The 19,249-nt window shown below is 42.0% G+C and overlaps 1 protein-coding gene across 1 annotated transcript in view; it reads right to left on the reverse strand.

Moving 5' to 3' along the window:
* Positions 1-1,041: 1,041 nt before the first annotated feature.
* The window catches only part of phf5a (PHD finger protein 5A), a 41,343-nt gene continuing 23,135 nt past the window's right edge, over positions 1,042-19,249 (reverse strand). Inside the window, exons 3-4 of the mRNA XM_063062714.1 lie at positions 6,252-6,418; positions 1,042-1,240 (exon numbers count right to left, since the gene is read on the reverse strand). Coding sequence (XP_062918784.1) covers positions 1,151-1,240; positions 6,252-6,418 — 257 coding nt within the window. The 3' untranslated portion in view covers positions 1,042-1,150. The remainder of the gene's footprint in view (positions 1,241-6,251; positions 6,419-19,249) is intronic.

A 19,249-nucleotide genomic window follows, 5' to 3' on the forward strand; every position in this document is an offset into this window, starting at 1 on the left:
CACTGTCAAAGCTGCAAGGCGGTCGTCACTTCCTAGTGTTCATACCAAAGCGAGCATGGTTAAAACACGGGCCCAGCGTAGTCTGATTTGCAGCTGTGGGTGTCCTTATGTTGGGGGCCTTGCTGGATGGACTTATTGAGGTGGAGAAAGGAGGAGAAATTATGCACCGCTGCCTAGCTGAATGTAGACCATCAGCCATTTTAGCAATCTCCTGATAGTCCATCACAGGTGCATTAGCGAAGGCTATGCAAACTTGATCAAGCTTTTAATGCATGAAGAGTTCTTTTAAAAATAAAACAAAGATGGTGATTTCCCAGAAGAGACAGCACGTGGTCCATTAGCTCTGAAGGCCTAGCAACACCAAGACCGGGTAAAGAGATCAACTGTTTGGTGCGCTCAGACTCTAACAGTCCAAAGGTCTGTAAAAGGCAAAGCAAATTTTCAGCAATTGGTATTTATCGCTTTCAGGCAGGTGTTCAAGCAGACTACCATTGCTGAGTGACACTACCACACAGTAGGTGGTCATTTCTCGCTGAGCAAATGGCCCTCACCTTGTACAAACCAAGCAACAGCATTTTGCTCCCAAAACTCCAGCAGTTTCAAAGCGACTGCATTGGCCGACATGTTGAATGACTCTGGAAATGTCCTACATCACTGGGGTCACCAATGTAGGTTTACGCAAATAAACTGATGTGAGGCATATTATGCTTAATGAAACCAGTAACACATTTCGTTCACTCCAAAATCTAAACACAAAAATGCGCAAAAAATCTTTACGTAGTAACATCATCACATCAGACCAGCCTCTTAAAGTGAAACCCCAACTTAATGTCGGTGGTTGTGAATTATGTACATTTCTCCCAATTATGTTAATTCACATTGATGGAGAGAGAAAATATCCCAGTTAAGTTTAAAAAAAAAGTCCACTTCTGTGTACACACTGCTCTGCTCCACAGACTGACCAATTTGTACCTTGGAGACCTGTAACATTGAATCAGGTTCACGTGTCTGGCAAGTGAGACAGAAAACACTGACCACAAATAAGTATATTAATCATTTATTTACAAACAGTAAAAATTCGACCAAATATTCATGTTTCCCAAGGTACAGAAGCTACAAACGTGAAAGATTCCTTCCAGTCATTCCGGGATCACCTCTTCTTAAAGCCGTACTTTTTCCTTTCGTAGAACAGATCAGTTTTTGAGCTGCCAAGATTAACAATTTTTGGACATCCATCTCTCTAGGAGACAAAAAGAAGAGGATAAAACTGAGCAAGTCACTGTCAGTATGTAAATAGGGTCCCAATATGGAGATCTAATCACCAGTCTGTGCTGCAACAGATCGAGCAGTTAGATAGAAATTAAGAATTCTATCTAATCACTGTGTTTTAGAATATCTTATGAGATCAGCACCAGTTCCAAATATCCTCAACCTTGTCCCTTCAGTGAAGCTAGGGTGAAGATACTCGGAACTGAGTGCTGATCTTATTAGATATTTTAAAACAGGATGATTAGATAGCTCTCTTAATTTCTCATTCAACAAACAATCAGCTGGAGGAACTTTGTAGGCTGAGCACCAGCTGTGTGTGAGGGAGTGGGGAGGTGGGTTGTAAGGGACTGTCAGTGTTTGGGTTGAAAGCCTGCACTGGGGTCCTGACATAAAGTGAATTGTTGAAATTTGATCCCACCCCCCACCCACCTCCAGTCCCAGATGCTGCTCGACCCACTGAGTCTTTCCAGTAGATCATTATTTGCTCCCGATTCCAACACCTGGAGTCTATATTTTTAAAGATTATTTATTTATACAATGCAGAACAGGCCCTTCCAGCCCTTGGAGCCCCGCTACCCAGAAACCCCAATTTAATCTGAGCCTAATCATGACACAATATCTAATGACCAATAAAACTACCAACTGGTATGTCTTTGGACTGTGGGAGGCACTGGAGCACCCATAGTGGTCACAGAGAGAATGTATGGGGAGCGGCACGAATTCAGCCTGGGTCGCCTGCACTGTAAAGCATTGTGCTAATCATTACACTACTGTGTCGCCCCAAGTTGTTTCTCTTAATTTCTAATTAGTGGGTTCTGAATTCGCCTGGAGAGTGAACACATCTAAAATGGAAAAGAGAGATGGGTACAAGCTACCGATATCCTCTGGCCACGTTGCATTGCTTGGTGGGTAAATGACACTGGGCTGGTTAGTGCCCATATACAGTACCATGCAAAAGTCTTAGGCACATGTAAACAAATTATGTAAAGCAAAGATGCTTTCTAAAACAATGAAAAGTTTCTAAATACCAAAAAAAAACTATAAAGCGCAGTAAACAGCACAAAAACTAAATTAAATCAATATTCCGTGTGATTTCCTTTGGCCTTTAAAACAGCATCAATTCTCTTAGGTACACTGTCAAGGAGTTTTACAAGATAAGTGGTTGGTAATTTGTTCCAAGTATCTTGGAGAACTTGCCATGGTTCTGTTGCAGACTTTGGGTATCTCGCCTGCTTTTGCTTATCCAAGTAATCCCGGACAGTTGAGATCAGGGCTCAGTACTATCTGAAACCACAAAAAATCTAGAGTGCCTAAGACCTTTGCACATTACTGTAACTGCACCTTTGTATATGTTGTTCTTGAGCGCTGTTGACTCATTGTGACCCAATGGATAGAGTAGTTGTCAATAGGGTTCTCATGGCAAGATGTAGAAACATAGAAAATAGGTGCAGGAGTAGGCCATTCGGCCCTTCGAGCCTGCACCGCCATTTATTATGATCATGCCTGATCATCCAACTCAGAACCCTGCACCAGCCTTCCCTCCATACCCCCTGATCCCCGTAGCCACAAGGGCCATATCTAACTCCCTCTTAAATATAGCCAATGAACTGGCCTCAACTGTTTCCTGTGGCAGAGAATTCCACAGATTCACCACTCTCTGTCTGAAGAAGTTTTTCCTAATCTCAGTCCTAAAAGGCTTCCCCTTTATCCTCAAACTGTGACCCCTCGTTCTGGACTTCCCCAACATCGGGAACAATCTTCCTGCATCTAGCCTGTCCAATCCCTTCAGGATTTTATACGTTTCAATCAGATCCCCCCTCAATCTTCTAAATTCCAACGAGTATAAGCCCAGTTCATCCAGTCTTTCTTCATATGAAAGTCCTGCCATCCCAGGAATCAATCTGGTGAACCTTCTTTGTACTCCCTCTATGGCAAAGATGTCTTTCCTCAGATTAGGGGACCAAAACTGCACACAATACTCCAGGTGTGGTCTCACCAAGGCCTTGTACAACTGCAGTCGTACCTCCCTGCTCCTGTACTCGAATCCTCTCGCTATAAATGCCAGCATACCATTCGCCTTTTTCACCGCCTGCTGTACCTGCATGCCCACTTTCAATGACTGGTGTATAATGACACCCAGGTCTCGTTGCACCTCCCCTTTTCCTAATCGGCCACCATTCAGATAATAATCTGTTTTCCTATTTTTGCCACCAAAGTGGATAACTTCACATTTATCCACATTAAATTGCATCTGCCATGAATTTGCCCACTCACCCAACCTATCCAAGTCACTCTGCATCCTCTTAGCATCCTCCTCACAGCTAACACTGCCTCCCAGCTTCGTGTCATCCGCAAACTTGGAGATGCTGCATTTAATTCCCTCATCCAAGTCATTAATATATATTGTAAACGACTGGGGTCCCAGCACTGAGCCTTGTGGTACCCCACTAGTCACCACCTGCCATTCTGAAAAGGTTCCGTTTATTCCCACTCTTTGCTTCCTGTCTGCTAACCAATTCTCTATCCACATCAATACCTCACCCCCAATATTTAAGTTTGCACACTAATCTCCTGTGTGGGACCTTGTCAAAAGCCTTTTGAAAATCCAAATACACCACATCCACTGGTTCTCCCCTATCCACTCTGCTAATTACATCCTCAAGAAATTCTGAGATTCGTCAGACATGATTTTCCTTTCACAAATCCATGCTGACTTTGTCTGATGATTTCACTGCTTTCCAAATGTGCTGTTATCACATCCTTGATAACTGACTCCAGCAGTTTCTCCACCACCGACGTTAGGCTAACCGGTCTATAATTCCCCGGTTTCTCTCTCCCTCCTTTTTCTAATCCTCAGGAACTAGTCCAGAATCTAACGAGTTTTGAAAAATTATCACTAATGCATCCACTATTTCTTGGGCTACTTCCTTAAGCACTCTGGGATGCAGACCATCTGGCCCTGGGGATTTATCTGCCTTCAATCCCTTCAATTTACCTAACACCACTTCCCTACTAACATGTATTTCGCTCAGTTCCTCCATCTCACTGGACCCTCTGTCCCCTACTATTTCTGGAAGATTATTTATGTCCTCCTTAGTGAAGACAGAACCAAAGTAATTATTCAATTGGTCTGCCATGTCCTTGTTCCCCATAATCAATTCACCTGTTTCTGTCTGTAGGGGACCTACATTTGTCTTTACCAGTCTTTTCCTTTTTACATATCTATAAAAGCTTTTACAGTCAGTTTTTATGTTCCCTGCCAGTTTTCTCTCATAATCTTTTTTCCCCTTCTTAATTAAGCCCTTTGTCCTCCTCTGCTGAACTCTGAATTTCTCCCAGTCCTCAGGTGAGCCACTTTTTCTGGCCAATTTGTATGCTTCTTCTTTGGAATTGATACTATCCCTAATTTCTCTTGTCAGCCACGGGTGCACTACCTTCCTTGATTTATTCTTTTGCCAAACTGGGATGAACAATTGTTGTAGTTCATCCATGCAATCTTTAAATGCTTGCCATTGCATATCCACCGTCAATCCTTTAAGTGTCATTTGCCAGTCTATCTTAGCTAATTCACGTCTCATACCTTCAAAGTTACCCCTCTTTAAGTTCAGAACCTTTGTTTCTGAATTAACTATGTCACTCTCCATCTTAATGAAGAATTCCACCATATTATGGTCACTCTTACCCAAGGGGCCTCTCACGACAAGATTGCTAATTAACCCTTCCTCATTGCTCAAAACCCAGTCCAGAATAGCCTGCTCTCCAGTTGGTTCCTTGACATGTTGGTTCAAAAAACCATCCCGCATACATTCCAAGAAATCCACTTCCTCAGCACCTTTACCAATTTGGTTAACCCAATCTACGTGTAGATTGAAGTCACCCATTATAACTGCTGTTCCTTTATTGCACACATTTCTAATTTCCTGTTTAATACCATCTCCGACCTCACTACTACTGTTAGGTGGCCTGTACACAACTCCCACCAGCGTTTTCTGCCCCTTAGTGTTACGCAGCTCTACCCATATCGATTCCACATCTTTCTGGCTTATGTCCTTCCTTTCTATTGCGTTAATCTCCTCTTTAACCAGCAACGCCACCCCACCTCCTTTTCTTTCATGTCTATCCCTCCTGAAAATTGAATATCCCTGAATGTTGAGCTCCCATCCTTGGTCACCCTGGAGCCATGTCTCTGTGATCCCAACTATATCATAATCATTAATAACAATCTGAACTTTCAATTCATCCACCTTATTATGATTGCTCCTTGCATTGACACACAAAGCCTTCAGGCGCTCTTTTACAACTCTCTTAGCCCTTATACAATTATGTTGAAAAGTGGCCCTTTTTAATGCTTGCCCTGGATTTGTCGGCCTGCCACTTTTACTTTTCTCCTTACTACCTTTTGCTTCTACCCTGACTTTACACCCCTCTGTCTCTCCCCCTGTTGTGAACTAACCTCCTCTCGCCTAGCCTCTTTAATTTGATTCCCACCCCCCAACCATTCTAGTTTAAAGTCACCTCAGTCGCCCTCGCTAATCTCCCTGCCAGGATATTGGTCCCCGTAGGATTCAAGTAGTAGATATGGAAGTAGATTGCCAGGCCTTTCTTCTGCGCAGATATGCTGCTGTCCAGGTCGGGACCATCCGCCTTGGAGTCCAGTGCCATTGTCACTACACTGCCAGCTGGCCCACCTTAGTATATACCAATTCCCTTATGAAGAGGGAAAATTATACTTTCAAAAGATGAGTAACACATACAAAATGCGAGAGGTAAGAATACATTTCAAATTTTGTGTTCATTAGAATGCACAACTGGACTGTTCATTCAATTAGCTCCTCAAATTAAGTTCATTTTGGATTGGTACTATATGAAAACGACATTTTTGTCTGCACACCTCAGTAGATTCTACTTGCTACTGAAGAACTAGATCACAATGCTCTTAACAAATTTCATTAATTTCAGGTGAAAATTCTCTGCAAACTTACATCCTTTTCCTGGATTGTGCATTCTTTGCAGTAATAGGCATCAGAAACTCCTGGGCCACCACAGATTACACATCGTCCCTGGTAGGACCCATAATTACATTCATCACAGATACGCACCAGCGTGCATGGTCTGACATATGAGTCACAGATCACACATTTACCATCACCTAAAAGAAAAAGCAATGAAACAGAGGTAGGATATTTCAAAAACATTCATAAGTGACGGTTAAGTTTTATGAACAATTAAACTAAAGGAAAAGTAAAAAGCTTCAGACACCAATAATACTGAGCCGCTCAAGCAACCCCTATGGACAGAAAATCAGTGAATGAACTTCCATCATGACATCAGACACAGTAGACAGTAGAAGTTTGGAATTTCTGTATTATTGACGATAATTTGGGGAGGAGACTAAGCGTTTGTTTGAAGACTAGAATTGCTGCTCGTTGAGTAACACTGGATAGTACAATAATATCAGACAGGTGAGAGGTTTTGCCCAAGTTTACTTTATTGAGGCTAGATGATGAGAAACTGGTCAACTAGTTGAAGATTTGGAGAAGTGGTGGGAAGGGGCGGTGCAGGGAAAGGATGGTTTCAGTCCCAGTTGTCTGAAACAAAGGCCGAGCAATGAGATTAGAATAACTTCATCCAATTTTTTACCTTCTGCCCATAAGAAATAGGAGCAGGAGCTCCTCTAAGATCTACCAAAAAAAAACCTACCTCTTTGACCGAACTTTTAATCACTCACTCTATTTCCACAGTTAGCCAGGTGTCAAATTTCCCGGAAGCAGTCAAGAAATTAATTCCAAGATTGAATTTTATTTTAGGATTGGGGAAAGGGTAGGAGTAGTGGGTGGAAGAATGCGTTGGACCTAATATTGCTACTGCGTTTAATTTGCTGAACCTGTCTCATTTAAAGCAGTCTGCTTTCATAGATGGATTTAGAACCACCCTGAAAACCAATAACTGAGTAATAAGTGATAAAGGCTGAAAAAAAAAGTAGATAAATTTCCAACTTATAGCAACTCCTACTACAAATAGGAAGATAAAATGAATGATTGGTGTTGGAAAATGCCAAGCGCCAAATCATAAAAGACTGGGAGTAGATATTAAATGCCATATCCAGTGATAGTTGACGAGGTGCCATCACACCACAGTGCACAGGTGCCTTGGGGGAAGCCGGGGCAATTCTATAATAGGATGATGAACAGAAACAAAGTTTGCCTTCTGCCATTGCTGTGTTGTGCTCAATTGTTGCTTCATTGCTATTCTACCTTCACAGAGCATTTTGCTAAGTGCATTACAGGGCAGCAGAACGGATACCCAATTCCAAAAAAGCAAACTTGAACAAGGATAAAGCGGGGGCTAGGAAGCTTCATGTTCCTCATCATCATTAAGGCGGGTGGGTAGCATAGTGGTTAGCGCATTGCTTTACAGCACTAGCTGTAAGATTGGGCTTGATTCCTGCTGCTGTCTGCAAGTTTGTACATTCTCCCCAAGACTGCGTGGGCTTCCTCTGGGTGCTCTGGTTTCCTCCCACATTCCAAAGGTGTACAGGTTAAGGTTATTAAGTTGCGGGCAGGCTATGTTGGCACTGGAGGTGTGGCAACACCTGAGGGCTGCCTAGAAAGCCTTGCTGATTTAAACTGAAGCAAATTATACATTTTACTGCAGGTTTCAATGTACTTGTGACAAATAAAGCTAATCCTTAATTTTTAATCACAAGGTCACTCTGACAGCGAAACCATCACTCAGCCTTGGCAGTTACAGCTATTTTGCTCTTCTGGACTTTTACACTTTTAGGGATAATGGATTAAGTTGTCCCAACACAATAGTTAGGGACAGACTGCATCTTTACAGCTTTTATTTCACATTAGGAACTATTTCAGCTCCTAATGTGAAAAGGCTCCTAAAATTTGGCCAGACGACCTGAAATCACTAATGGAAATTTCAACAAAGCAACTTGGGAAATTACAAGATGAACAACAAAGCAATAAATATTGCTAAGCTGCTAATACTAATGCATTTAAGCTGCTTGGTGAAAAGGTCATTACTAGCAAAAGTAACAAGCATATTAAAAGGAATGGTATAAAACTTTTTGGCAGCTCAGCCTGAATCTATGAAGCAAACAACACATTAAAATTTTATTTTGTGATACAAACGTTTGTATTTCAAATAGAGATAATTAATCGGACTCCACAACAGCTGACTGCCCCGTCGAGTGTTTCCCATCTTTGTGTGCTTAGAGATTTCCTGTCTCCGCTGCTTTGAAAACACTCTTAAGGTTGGTTCTAAGATTCTATATATATTTTTAAAACTCAACCCTTTAAAAAAAACTGGAAAATATGTGTTTTCATTCGATTACACTCCTTCATTTAGTCAACATGAGCCTTAAACAAAACCTCCTTTATATTTTCTTTCATTCATCTTGAAGTCCAAGGTACACTTCTACAATGCTCTTTAATAAAATGCCTCACTATAGAAGGCCATCGTTTCACGCTTATTCAATTCAATTAAAAGAAATCTTAAATGATGTTTTTTTAATAACTCGAAGATGTCTCAAAGCACTCTTCAGTGAATGAAGTACTTCTCTAAGCATGGTTAATATTGGGAGTTTAAGCAAAAATAACCAGTATTAGGGCTTATTTTGTACGGCCTGAAATGATGTGTTATTAAATGCGAATGAACGCTTTCCAGGTTCATTGAATGGTTCATGTTTGTTCATAACTGGAAAATAAAATGTTTAAAACCAGAGGCAATCATCTTAAACAAATATATTACAACTGCTTTTGCTACCTTTTCTCAGTAATCCTCTTCCCTTCTCCTTCCCTCAAGTAAATATTCATTTTGATTTTACTGCCAAGACCATTCAAGGAGCACATTCCAACAGCAGGAATTTAAGAGAATACAAATCTACACATTAAAGTTGGATACAATGCACCAGTTCTTTTCTCAGGAGCCCAAACCTACAACTCTTTAGGGCCTTATGTTTTTAAGCCAGCCTCAATTTATGGGCTCTTAAAAACCCCAATGTTAACCACCACTTGAACCCAGTTTTATTTCATTCTCTACAAACTTGTCACCTTCCTGATTCCAGTGTCTTACCCTTCCCCCAACAGTTGCTTTGTTGTATTGAGAGTAACAGTCACTGGGCGTTGGGTGCAGAGTGACAGTTGGCATGTCTTTTCCAGTCTCTCACCTGCCTGATTGGACTACTGGTGCCGGGTTTTGCTTCAGGCTGAGTGCGTGCAAGCTGTACAATCATGCAAGAGCAGAAATGCCAAATGAACAGAAAAAAACAGCTTTTGGGTGACATATCTCTCCCTTTTAGGATATTCTGAAGTAAATCGCAGTCAATGAAATGCCATTGAAATATGATTAGTGTAATACAGACCAGTAAACAAGGGAATCCATTTCCATATGTCAAAGTTCCATATACAAGTGAAATAAATTACCACCAGCAACACACACACAAAATGCTGGAGGAACTCAGCAGGTCAGGCAGCATCTATGGAAAAGAATAAACAGTGATGTTTCAGGCCAAGACCCTTCATCAGGCCTGATAAATTATCAATTTTTTTTGATCATATTGAGTTAGAAGGCATCCGTTAGTCTTGTGAGACCATGGATCTGCACCTGGAAAGTCTTCACTCTCCAGGGCGCAGGCCTGGGCAAGGTTGTATGGAAGACAGGCAGTTGCCCATGCTACAAGTCTCCCCTCTCCACGACACCAATGTTGTCCTAGGGAAGGGCATTAGGACCCATACAGCTTGGCACCAGTGTCATTGCAGAGCAATGTGTGATTAAGTGCCTTGGTCAAGGACACAACACGTTGCCTCGGGTGGGGCTCGAACTCATGACCTTCAGGTCACTAGTCCAATGCCTTAACCACTTGGCCACGTGCCCACACTCATATTGAGTAATGTGATCAAAATGGTCACATTTTGGTCATATTATTCTTTCTTTTTGTATTTGCACTGTTTGTTGTCTTTTGCATACTGGTTGAATGCCCAAGTTGGTGCAGTCTTTCACTGATTCTATTATGGATTTATTGAGTATGCCCGCAAAATGAATCTGTGGTGACATATATGTACTTTGATAATAAATGTACTATGAGCTTAAAGAATGAATCTTTCAGAAATGCCTCTGAGTAATGTTATAAGATCTTTCATGTTAAAAGGAGACGTATTAATGTAGGACATTTCACAGTCACTTCAGGACATCCCAAATTTCTTTACAAGATAAATACTAACCCATCTAATGAAGGAACCACGTAGCCAGTTTATACACTGCAAGATTCTGCACGTCGTAGGACAAATGCCAATGTGAATACCATGAATAACTTCCTTCGCTCGTCTTCCAGGTAGTGCCGTGGGATGTCTGGCATCCACAAGACAGCAAGCAGGGCCTTGGATCAGGACGTCATCTAAAAGATGCTATTTCTGACAGTGTTGTAGTCCCTCAATATAATGTTAGAGAGATGATGAGGATTTTTGTGCTCATTTTAGAGCTCGAATCCTCACTATGACTGGATCAGCTTATTTCCTGCTGATCCATGGCAAGAAATCATCGGAGAGGCAGAGGAGATCTTTAACATCTCCGCCTCACACAATGCAGCATTGTTAAGGATATCAGCAATGATCGTCAGGCTTGGTTTTATGTTTCCATATTCTGGATTGGATTCTCCATCGCTGGACAAGTAGATGGATGGTGAAAGGAAGCAGATGTTTGCTGGTGATTCTCTATGTGGTGAATTCTCAATCTCACCTGTGCTACCAGTGTATGGTATTGATTGCATGCCTTAAGTACTAACAGGGTGGAGAAAAAGAATCAAAGCCAGACTAAGATATTTCTGAGTAGCACAGGCCTTGTAGTAAACTATCTGCTGATCTTGCTTCCCTGAAAGTAAAATAATGTATGTTAACAAAGATCAAACTAAGTAATAAGAGTTTCCCGACATTCTGCAAGTTGGCTGGGCAGCACTTTTGAAACTTTGATTAAAAAACACATTACCTCTTCAACAAAGAGGAGTGAAATTTTCCATTACTTCATTCCAAGGATTTCCGCTCCTAGCAGAACTTTGTTCTTTCCATCACCACTGCTGCTGTACAAACACATCACTTCGGAACTCAGGGGTATATCTATACAACAGAAGGGCCTGCTTGCTTTTATGCTAATATTCCATTCAAAATGAACAAGCAGCATTTCAAGGGCATATTTACACAGAAATAGTGACAGGCCAGTTTGCTTTCACGCTTGTATCCCACAAAGAGGGAACATTTCTACTGTGAAGGTACTTATTTCTCAAGTATTCCAGACCAAAGCACATCTGTAATACCTTGATCAGAACATTCTGCCAAAGTGGTGCTCCCTGCCTTTGTGTCAAACTGCTTACAATTTTTTTTAAACCTCAAAGCCTCTTTCGTTAGCTTTATGTCCCTGTACTTATTTTGCCCACCTTCTGTGTACTCACAATTTTCAGACTTCCTTCATTGCCTTGTACAAGCCTGTTTTCCCTCTCCCTGCTGATTGTGCAACTGCAGGAGGTTGCTTTTCAGAGAGAGAGATTAAACTGGGGCCCTGTATGCCTGTTCGATGAATGCAAAGATCAAATAGTACTATTCAAAGAAGTAGGGGAGTTGGATGGAATCATGGCCAACTTTCTTCCTTCAACCAAAACAAATTAAATGGTCATTCATCTGATTATGTATGTGGAACGTTGCCAAGAACAAAGTGGTTGTCACAATCATCTGCATAACAGCTCGGAAAGCAATTAACTGACTGCCATGCAGTCAGGGGCATTCTGATGACACAAGTAACACTATACAAGTCCAATTATTTTCTTTTTTCTTTAACATAGTCAGCACTGGAGTGATCAATTTTACAGTGGGGAAGAGGATATCGGGCACAGCATCCTGATCAAAGGGAGACTTGTCAAAATGGATGGAAGCAAGTCAATAAATTAGAAAATTATGGCACTAAATTGCGATAAATCTCTAGGATTAGATAGTTTCTGTCCTCAAGGGTTTTAAAAGTCGTATACAAGAGACCTACAGGTGGTGGGCCTAATAAGTATTTTTTCAAAGTTCCCTTAATTTGAGAACTGCTGCATTATGCTGAAGGGTAGGAAGGAAGAAAGGAAGGAAGCTGAGTTTCACTGAGTTTAAGGCTCCAGAATCAAAGATGGACTGACCAAAGACCCTAGAACTGCTTAGTTTTGAGGGCCAATGAAGCATAAGAGAGACAGAGGGGACAAAGAAGTCAGAGAGAGACAGAGATCCATGTTTGCAGATGACACAAAATCTGGCCATATTGTATGCTGCGTGGACAGAAGCATTAAATTGCAGAGATATTAATAGATTGAGCAACTGGGTAAAATTGTGCCAAATGGTTTTCATCTTAGGCAATGTGAGGTCATCCACTTTGGACCAAATAGGAAAAAACACAGGACCGTGAAATGTTGAAAAGCCAGAAGCAGTAGTGACCCAGAGGGAATTGAGAACTTATGTACATAAATTATTAATATATCACAGACAGAAAATAAGTAGACTAATGGAATGTTGGCCTTTACATATAGAGGTTTAAACTTAAAGTAATGCTACGGCTATTGAAAGTCCGAGCTAGATCCCATCTGCAGTACCATGAACAGCTCTGGATACTGTGCAAATGGATCTTTAACTTCCTCTTCAGGAGACCACAGTCAGTGCAGATTGTAAATAACATCTCCTCACCCTCAACACAAGTGCATCACAAGGAAACATGCTTAGCCCACTGCTCTACTCCATCTACACACGATTGTGTAGCTAGGCATAGCTCAAATGCCATCTATAAATATACCAATGACACTATTGTTGTTGGCGGAATCTCAGATGGCAACGAGGCAGTGTACAGGAGAGAGGTAGACCAACTGGGTGTGTCGCAGCAACAACCGTGCACTCAACGTCAGCAAGGAAATGATTGCGGACTTGGGAGGCAAAGTCGGAAGAACACACAGCAAACCTCATTGAAGGGTCGGTGGTAGACAGCTTCAAGTTCCTGGGTGTTAACATCTCAGCTACCCTGTGCATTGATGTAATCACAAAGAAGCCATGCTACACTTCATTAGTAGTTTGAGGAGATTTGGTACATCACTAAAGACTCCAATGTGCAGGATTGAAAGAGGCTGTGGAGGCTCCATCAAGGGCACAAACATCCCCACCAGCGAGGGCTTCTTCAAACTGTGGTGCTTCAAAAAGGTGGCATCCATTAGGGACCCTTATTATCCAGGTCATATGCTCATCTCATTACTACCATTAAGGAGAGGTATAGGACCCTAAAGGTTCATACTCAACAGTCCAGGAACAGCTCCTTCCCATCCGAACAGTCCATGAATGCTACCTTGCCATTTCTCTTTCGCACTATTTATTTACTTATTCTTTGTAACTTATAATGATTTTTATGTCTTACACTGTATTGCTGGTACAAAAGAACAAACTTCACAACTTAAGTCAGTAATAACAAACCTGATTCTGAATGCACAAAAGTGAATCTTTTGCATAAGGGACCGCTGCAAAGAGAGAAGAGCTTTGAGCTTGACCACTAGAACAAGACTTGGCAGAAAGCAGGAGAAAACACAGACACCTCACACATCAGCAAGGATGCATGGGCTACAACTAAGAAATGGTAACAATCTTCAAAATATAGAACACTATAATCTATGGCTGTCCATGACTGCTTAAAAATGGCAACTGCTCAGACAAAAAGAGAAAATTGCAATGGACGAAGTTTAAAGATGAATTTCCCAGACTAATTTGCAACAGCTGAAATGGAAAATGCCATCAACTACATGGAGGTCACAGTGTTCAACAGCCCATGCACTGAACAGAAAAGGAAAATTATGGCAATAGAGCCATAGAGTTCAAAAGCATTAAGTATTAAAGGAGGCTTTTCAGCCAATGGCATCTCTGCCAACTACCAAAGTGACTCATGAGCTCCATCCCATAGTCCTTTTTCTATAGGCTTACAAATCTTACTTCTTCATATAGTTATCCAATTCCTTCCTGAAGGTCCCAATGGAATCTGTCTCCACTACAGCTACAAAATGACACTGCAGGTTCCAGCAACTTACGGTAGTCCCTTGTCCCAAGAACAATTTTCCTCCCAATTCACAGCATTGCTAAGTGTTCTGTCATCCATAAAATTAGGAATTGTAACTCCTACCACGAATTTGAATTGACTTTATTTCTTACATCTTTCATATACGAGTAAAAATCTTTACGTTCCATCTCCATAAATCTATAATAATTTATAGTAATTTATAAAAAATAGTATTTACAACAGGCGCTTGCTTCAGCATGAATTAGTCAGTCTGATGGCCTGGTGGAAGAAGGTGTCTCAGAGCCAGTTGGTCCTGGCTTTTATGCTGCGGTACCGTTTCCCGGATGGTAGCAGCTGGAAACAGTTTGTGGTTGGGGTGACTCGGATCCCCAATGATCCTTCAGGCCCTTTTTACACACTTGTGTTTTGTAAATGTCCTGAATAGTGGGAAGTTCACTAAACTAAAGCAAAAAGAAACCCATGGCTTCTAAAATCTACCCTGGGAAATGCCGCTATTCACCTCTGACAAGTCTGAAAGATCATACACCATGACCCTTAGAAACCATAGAAACTACAGCACAGAAACAGGCCTTTTGGCCCTTCTTGGCTGTGCCGAACCATTTTCTGCCTAGTCCCACTGACCTGCACACGGACCATATCCCTCCATATATCTCCCATCCATGTATCTGTCCAATTTATTCTTAAATGTTAAAAAAGAACCCGCATTTACCACCTCGTCTGGCAGCTCATTCCACACTCCCACCACTCTCTGTGTGAAGAAGCTCCCCCCCCAATGTTCCCTTTAAACTTTTCCCCTCTCACCCTTAACCCATGTCCTCTGGTTTTTTTCTCCCCTTGCCTCAGTGGTAAAAGCCTGCTTGCATTATCATCATAATCTTATATACCTCTATCAAATCTCCCCTCATTCTTCTACGCTCCAGGGAATAAAGTCCTAACCTACTCAACCTTTCTCTGTAACTGAGTTTCTCAAGTCCCGGCAACATCCTTGTGAACCTTCTCTGCACTCTTTCAACCTTATTTATATCCTTCCTGTAATTTGGTGACCAAAACTGAACACAATACTCCAGATTCGGCCTCACCAATGCCTTATACAACCTCATCATAACATTCCAGCTCTTATACTCAATACTTTGATTAATAAAGGCCAATGTACCAAAAGCTCTCTTTACAACCCTATCTACCTGTGACGCCACTTTTAGGGAATTTTGTATCTGTATTCCCAGATCCCTCTGTTCCACTGCACTCCTCAGTGCCTTACCATTAACCTGTATGTTCTACCTTGGTTTGTCCTTCCAACGTGCAATACCTCACACTTGTCTGTATTAAACTCCATCTGCCATTTTTCAGCCCATTTTTCCAGCTGGTCCAAATCCCTCTGCAGGCTCTGAAAACCTTCCTCACTGTCTACTACACCTCCAATCTTTGTATCATCAGCAAATTTGCTGATCCAATTTACCACATTATCATCCAGATCATTGATATAGATGACAAATAACAACGGACCCAGCACTGATCCCTGTGGCACACCACTAGTCACAGGCCTCCACTCGGAGAAGCAATTCTCCACTACCACTCTTTGCTTCTTCCATTGAGCCAATGTCTAATCCAATTTACCACCTCTCCATGTATACCTAGCGACTGAATTTTCCTAACTAACCTCCCATGCGGGACCTTGTCAAAGGCCTTACTGAAGTCCATGTAGACAATATCCACTGCCTTCCCTTCATCCACTTTCCTAGTAACCTCCTCGAAAACTCCAATAGATTGGTCAAACATGACCTACCACGCATAAAGCCATGTTGACTCTCCCTAATAAGTCCCTGTCTATCCAAATGCTTGTAGATTCTGTCTCTTAGTACCCCTCCAATAACTTACCTACTACCGACATTAAACTTACTGGCCTATAATTTCCCGGATTACTTTTCGATCCTTTTTTAAACAACGGAACAACATGAGCCACTCTCCAATCCTCCAGCACCTCACTTGTAGACAGCGACATTTTAAATATTTCTGCCAGGGCCCCTGCAATTTCAACACTAATCTCCTTCAAGGTCCGAGGGAACACCCTGTCAGGTCCCGGGGATTTATCCACTTTAATTTTCCTCAAGACAGCAAGGACCTCCTCCTTTTCGATCTGTACAGGTTCCATGATCTCACTACTTGTTTCCCTTAATTCCATAGACTTCATGCCAGTTTCCTTAGTAAATACAGACACAAAAAACCTATTTAAGATCTCCCCCATTTCCTTTGGTTCCGCACATAGCCGACCACTCTGATCTTCAAGAGGACCAATTTTATCCCTTACAATCCTTTTGCTCTTGATATACCTGCAAAAGCTCTTTGGATTATCCTTCACTTTGACTGCCAAGGCAACCTCATGTCTTCTTTTAGCCCTCCTGATTTCTTTCTTAAGTATTTTCTTACACTTCTTATACTCCTCAAGCACCTTATTTACTCCCTGCTTCCTATACATGTCATACAACTCCCTCTTCTTCTTTATCAGAGTTGCAATATCCCTTGAGAACCAAGGTTCCTTATTCCTATTCACTTTGCCTTTAATCCTGACAGGAATATACAACTTCTGCACTCTCAAAATTTCTCTTTTGAAGGCTTCCCACCTACCAATCACATCCTTGCCAGAGAACAACCTATCCCAATCCATGATTTTTAGATCCTTTCTCATTTCTTCAAATTTGGCCTTCTTCCAGTTAAGAACCTTAACCCTAGGACCAGATCTATCCTTGTCCATGATCAAGTTGAAACTAATGGTGTTATGGTCACTGGAACCAAAGTGCTCCCCTACACAGACTTCTGTCACTTGTCCTAACTTGTTTCCTAACAGGAGATCCAATATTGCATCCCCTCTAGTTGGTCCCTCTATATATTGATTTAGAAAACTTTCCTGAACACATTTTACAAACTCTAAACCATCTAGACCCCTAACAGTATGGGAGTCCCAATCAATATATGGAAAATTAAAATCCCCTACCACCACAACTTTATGTTTCCTGCAGTTGCCTGCTATCTCTCTGCAGATTTGCTCTTCCAATTCTCGTTGACTATTGGGTGGTCTGTAACACAATCCCACTAATGTGGCCATAACTTTCCTGTTTCGCAGCTCCACCCATAAGGACCCAGTAGACAAGCCCTCTAATCTGTCCTGCCTGAGCACTGCTGTAATATTTTCCCTAACAAGCAATGCTACTCCCCCACCTTTCATTTCTCTGCCTCGATCACATCTGAAGCATCGGAACCCTGGAATATTAAGCTGCCAGTCCTGCCCCGCCTGTAGCCAGGTTTCACTAATTGCTATAACGTAGCCAGGTTTCACTAATTGCTATAACCTTCTGTTAAAATCAAATTCATTCACACTATTGCTTACTTACTACCCATTAAGCCGCTGGCATTCAGGGCAGCAATGAAAATCCTCCATCTTTGGTGATGTTCCGGGCTTCCTTCATCGTGTCAATAGCTTCCTCTCGGTTTTCACTTCTGTCAATCATGAAAGTCCCGGGTGGAGACTCAGGAATACCGTCGCACTCAGATGTGGAAGGATTCTTCATTGCTGTTTCCGTGACAATTTTGTTTGACCAGTCAGGGTTGTTAGCCCCGAGCTGAACCCTTGAACCTGGAGGACCAGTGAACCACTCTTAGTGTGGCCTCTACCCTTTGACCTGTTTGACTCTACCAAGAGCCAAAGCATAAAGCCCTGACTCCAGCCAACATTGCTCTCTGGGTCAATGAGGCACGCAAGCCTCCCAACGAGGACAAGATTGTGGTCCCCTTGGAGGAGCCAAATCATTAATGCCCCTTTTATTCTACATAGCTCAACTCCACTGATAAGCCTTTATATGGCACCTTATGAAAAGTCTTCCAGAAGTACACGTAACTGCATCAGCTGCATTACTCAACAAAATATTCTATCAAATTGGTTAAATATTATCTTTCCTTAGTAAATCTGCACTGGATTCCCTGAATTAATCTATCGTCCTTTGGCTGAAGGTTTATCTCATCTGAGATCGATGTTTTTAAAAGCCATCCCATGAGAGAGACAGGGAGACGAGAGGTAAGTGACCAGTGAAAGTCTGTTTACCCAGCTTCTGGAGTAAAACATACTGTACGTTATTGCACTTCTGAAGCAAGGCAAGAGCTCATCAGCTTCATACAACCTTCAGCTATTTGTTTCTTACTTTGCTATATGGTCAACAGTGGTACAGATTGCAGAACTGTATCTGTCTCTGCCATTCCTTGGGGTTCATCAGATGCGTGGAGAAAGGGAGCTTGCTCTCCATATTATATGCCTAGGCTTGTGTATCTAGATGGCGAGAACTCAACATCCATGGTCGACTCTGACTGATGGAGGCCTCACTCACTCAGTGGTGCAGATAGCAAAGCTGTTACCCTACAGTCCCAACATCCCAGGGTCAATCCTGACCTCTGATGCTACTTGGGTGGAGTCTGCACGTTCTCCTACGACGACATGGGTTTTCCCAAGGTTCTCTGCTTTTCTCCCACATCCAAATACATGCAGGTTCACATTTTAATGGAGCAGAGTAAATTGTCCCCAGTATCTCTCTATGACTATGTTGAGCTCAGTGGAAGGGACAGCTGTTGCCACTTGCTATGGAACAGACTGTCCCAAGGAAGGTTAGTGCCTCTGCTCCTTAACCTCAACCAGTCCAGTCAAATAGATGTAATTTTATCTACATCAATGACTTGGTGACAGCATGACAAAAAGCTACTTTGCTTGGATCGAGTACGCTGACAGCTGCACTAGGCAGACTGACTGACTGACTACCATCTGCTATTCAACTTCAACAGAATCCAAACAAATTACAGATCACTCTTTTCCTCTCGGCAAGTGTGACGCGAATATAAAACCAAGGGTCAGATGGAAGGGCAT

Source organism: Mobula hypostoma, chromosome 11, assembly GCF_963921235.1.
Source record: "Mobula hypostoma chromosome 11, sMobHyp1.1, whole genome shotgun sequence".
In the NCBI taxonomy this organism is placed as follows: Eukaryota; Metazoa; Chordata; class Chondrichthyes; order Myliobatiformes; family Myliobatidae; genus Mobula; species Mobula hypostoma.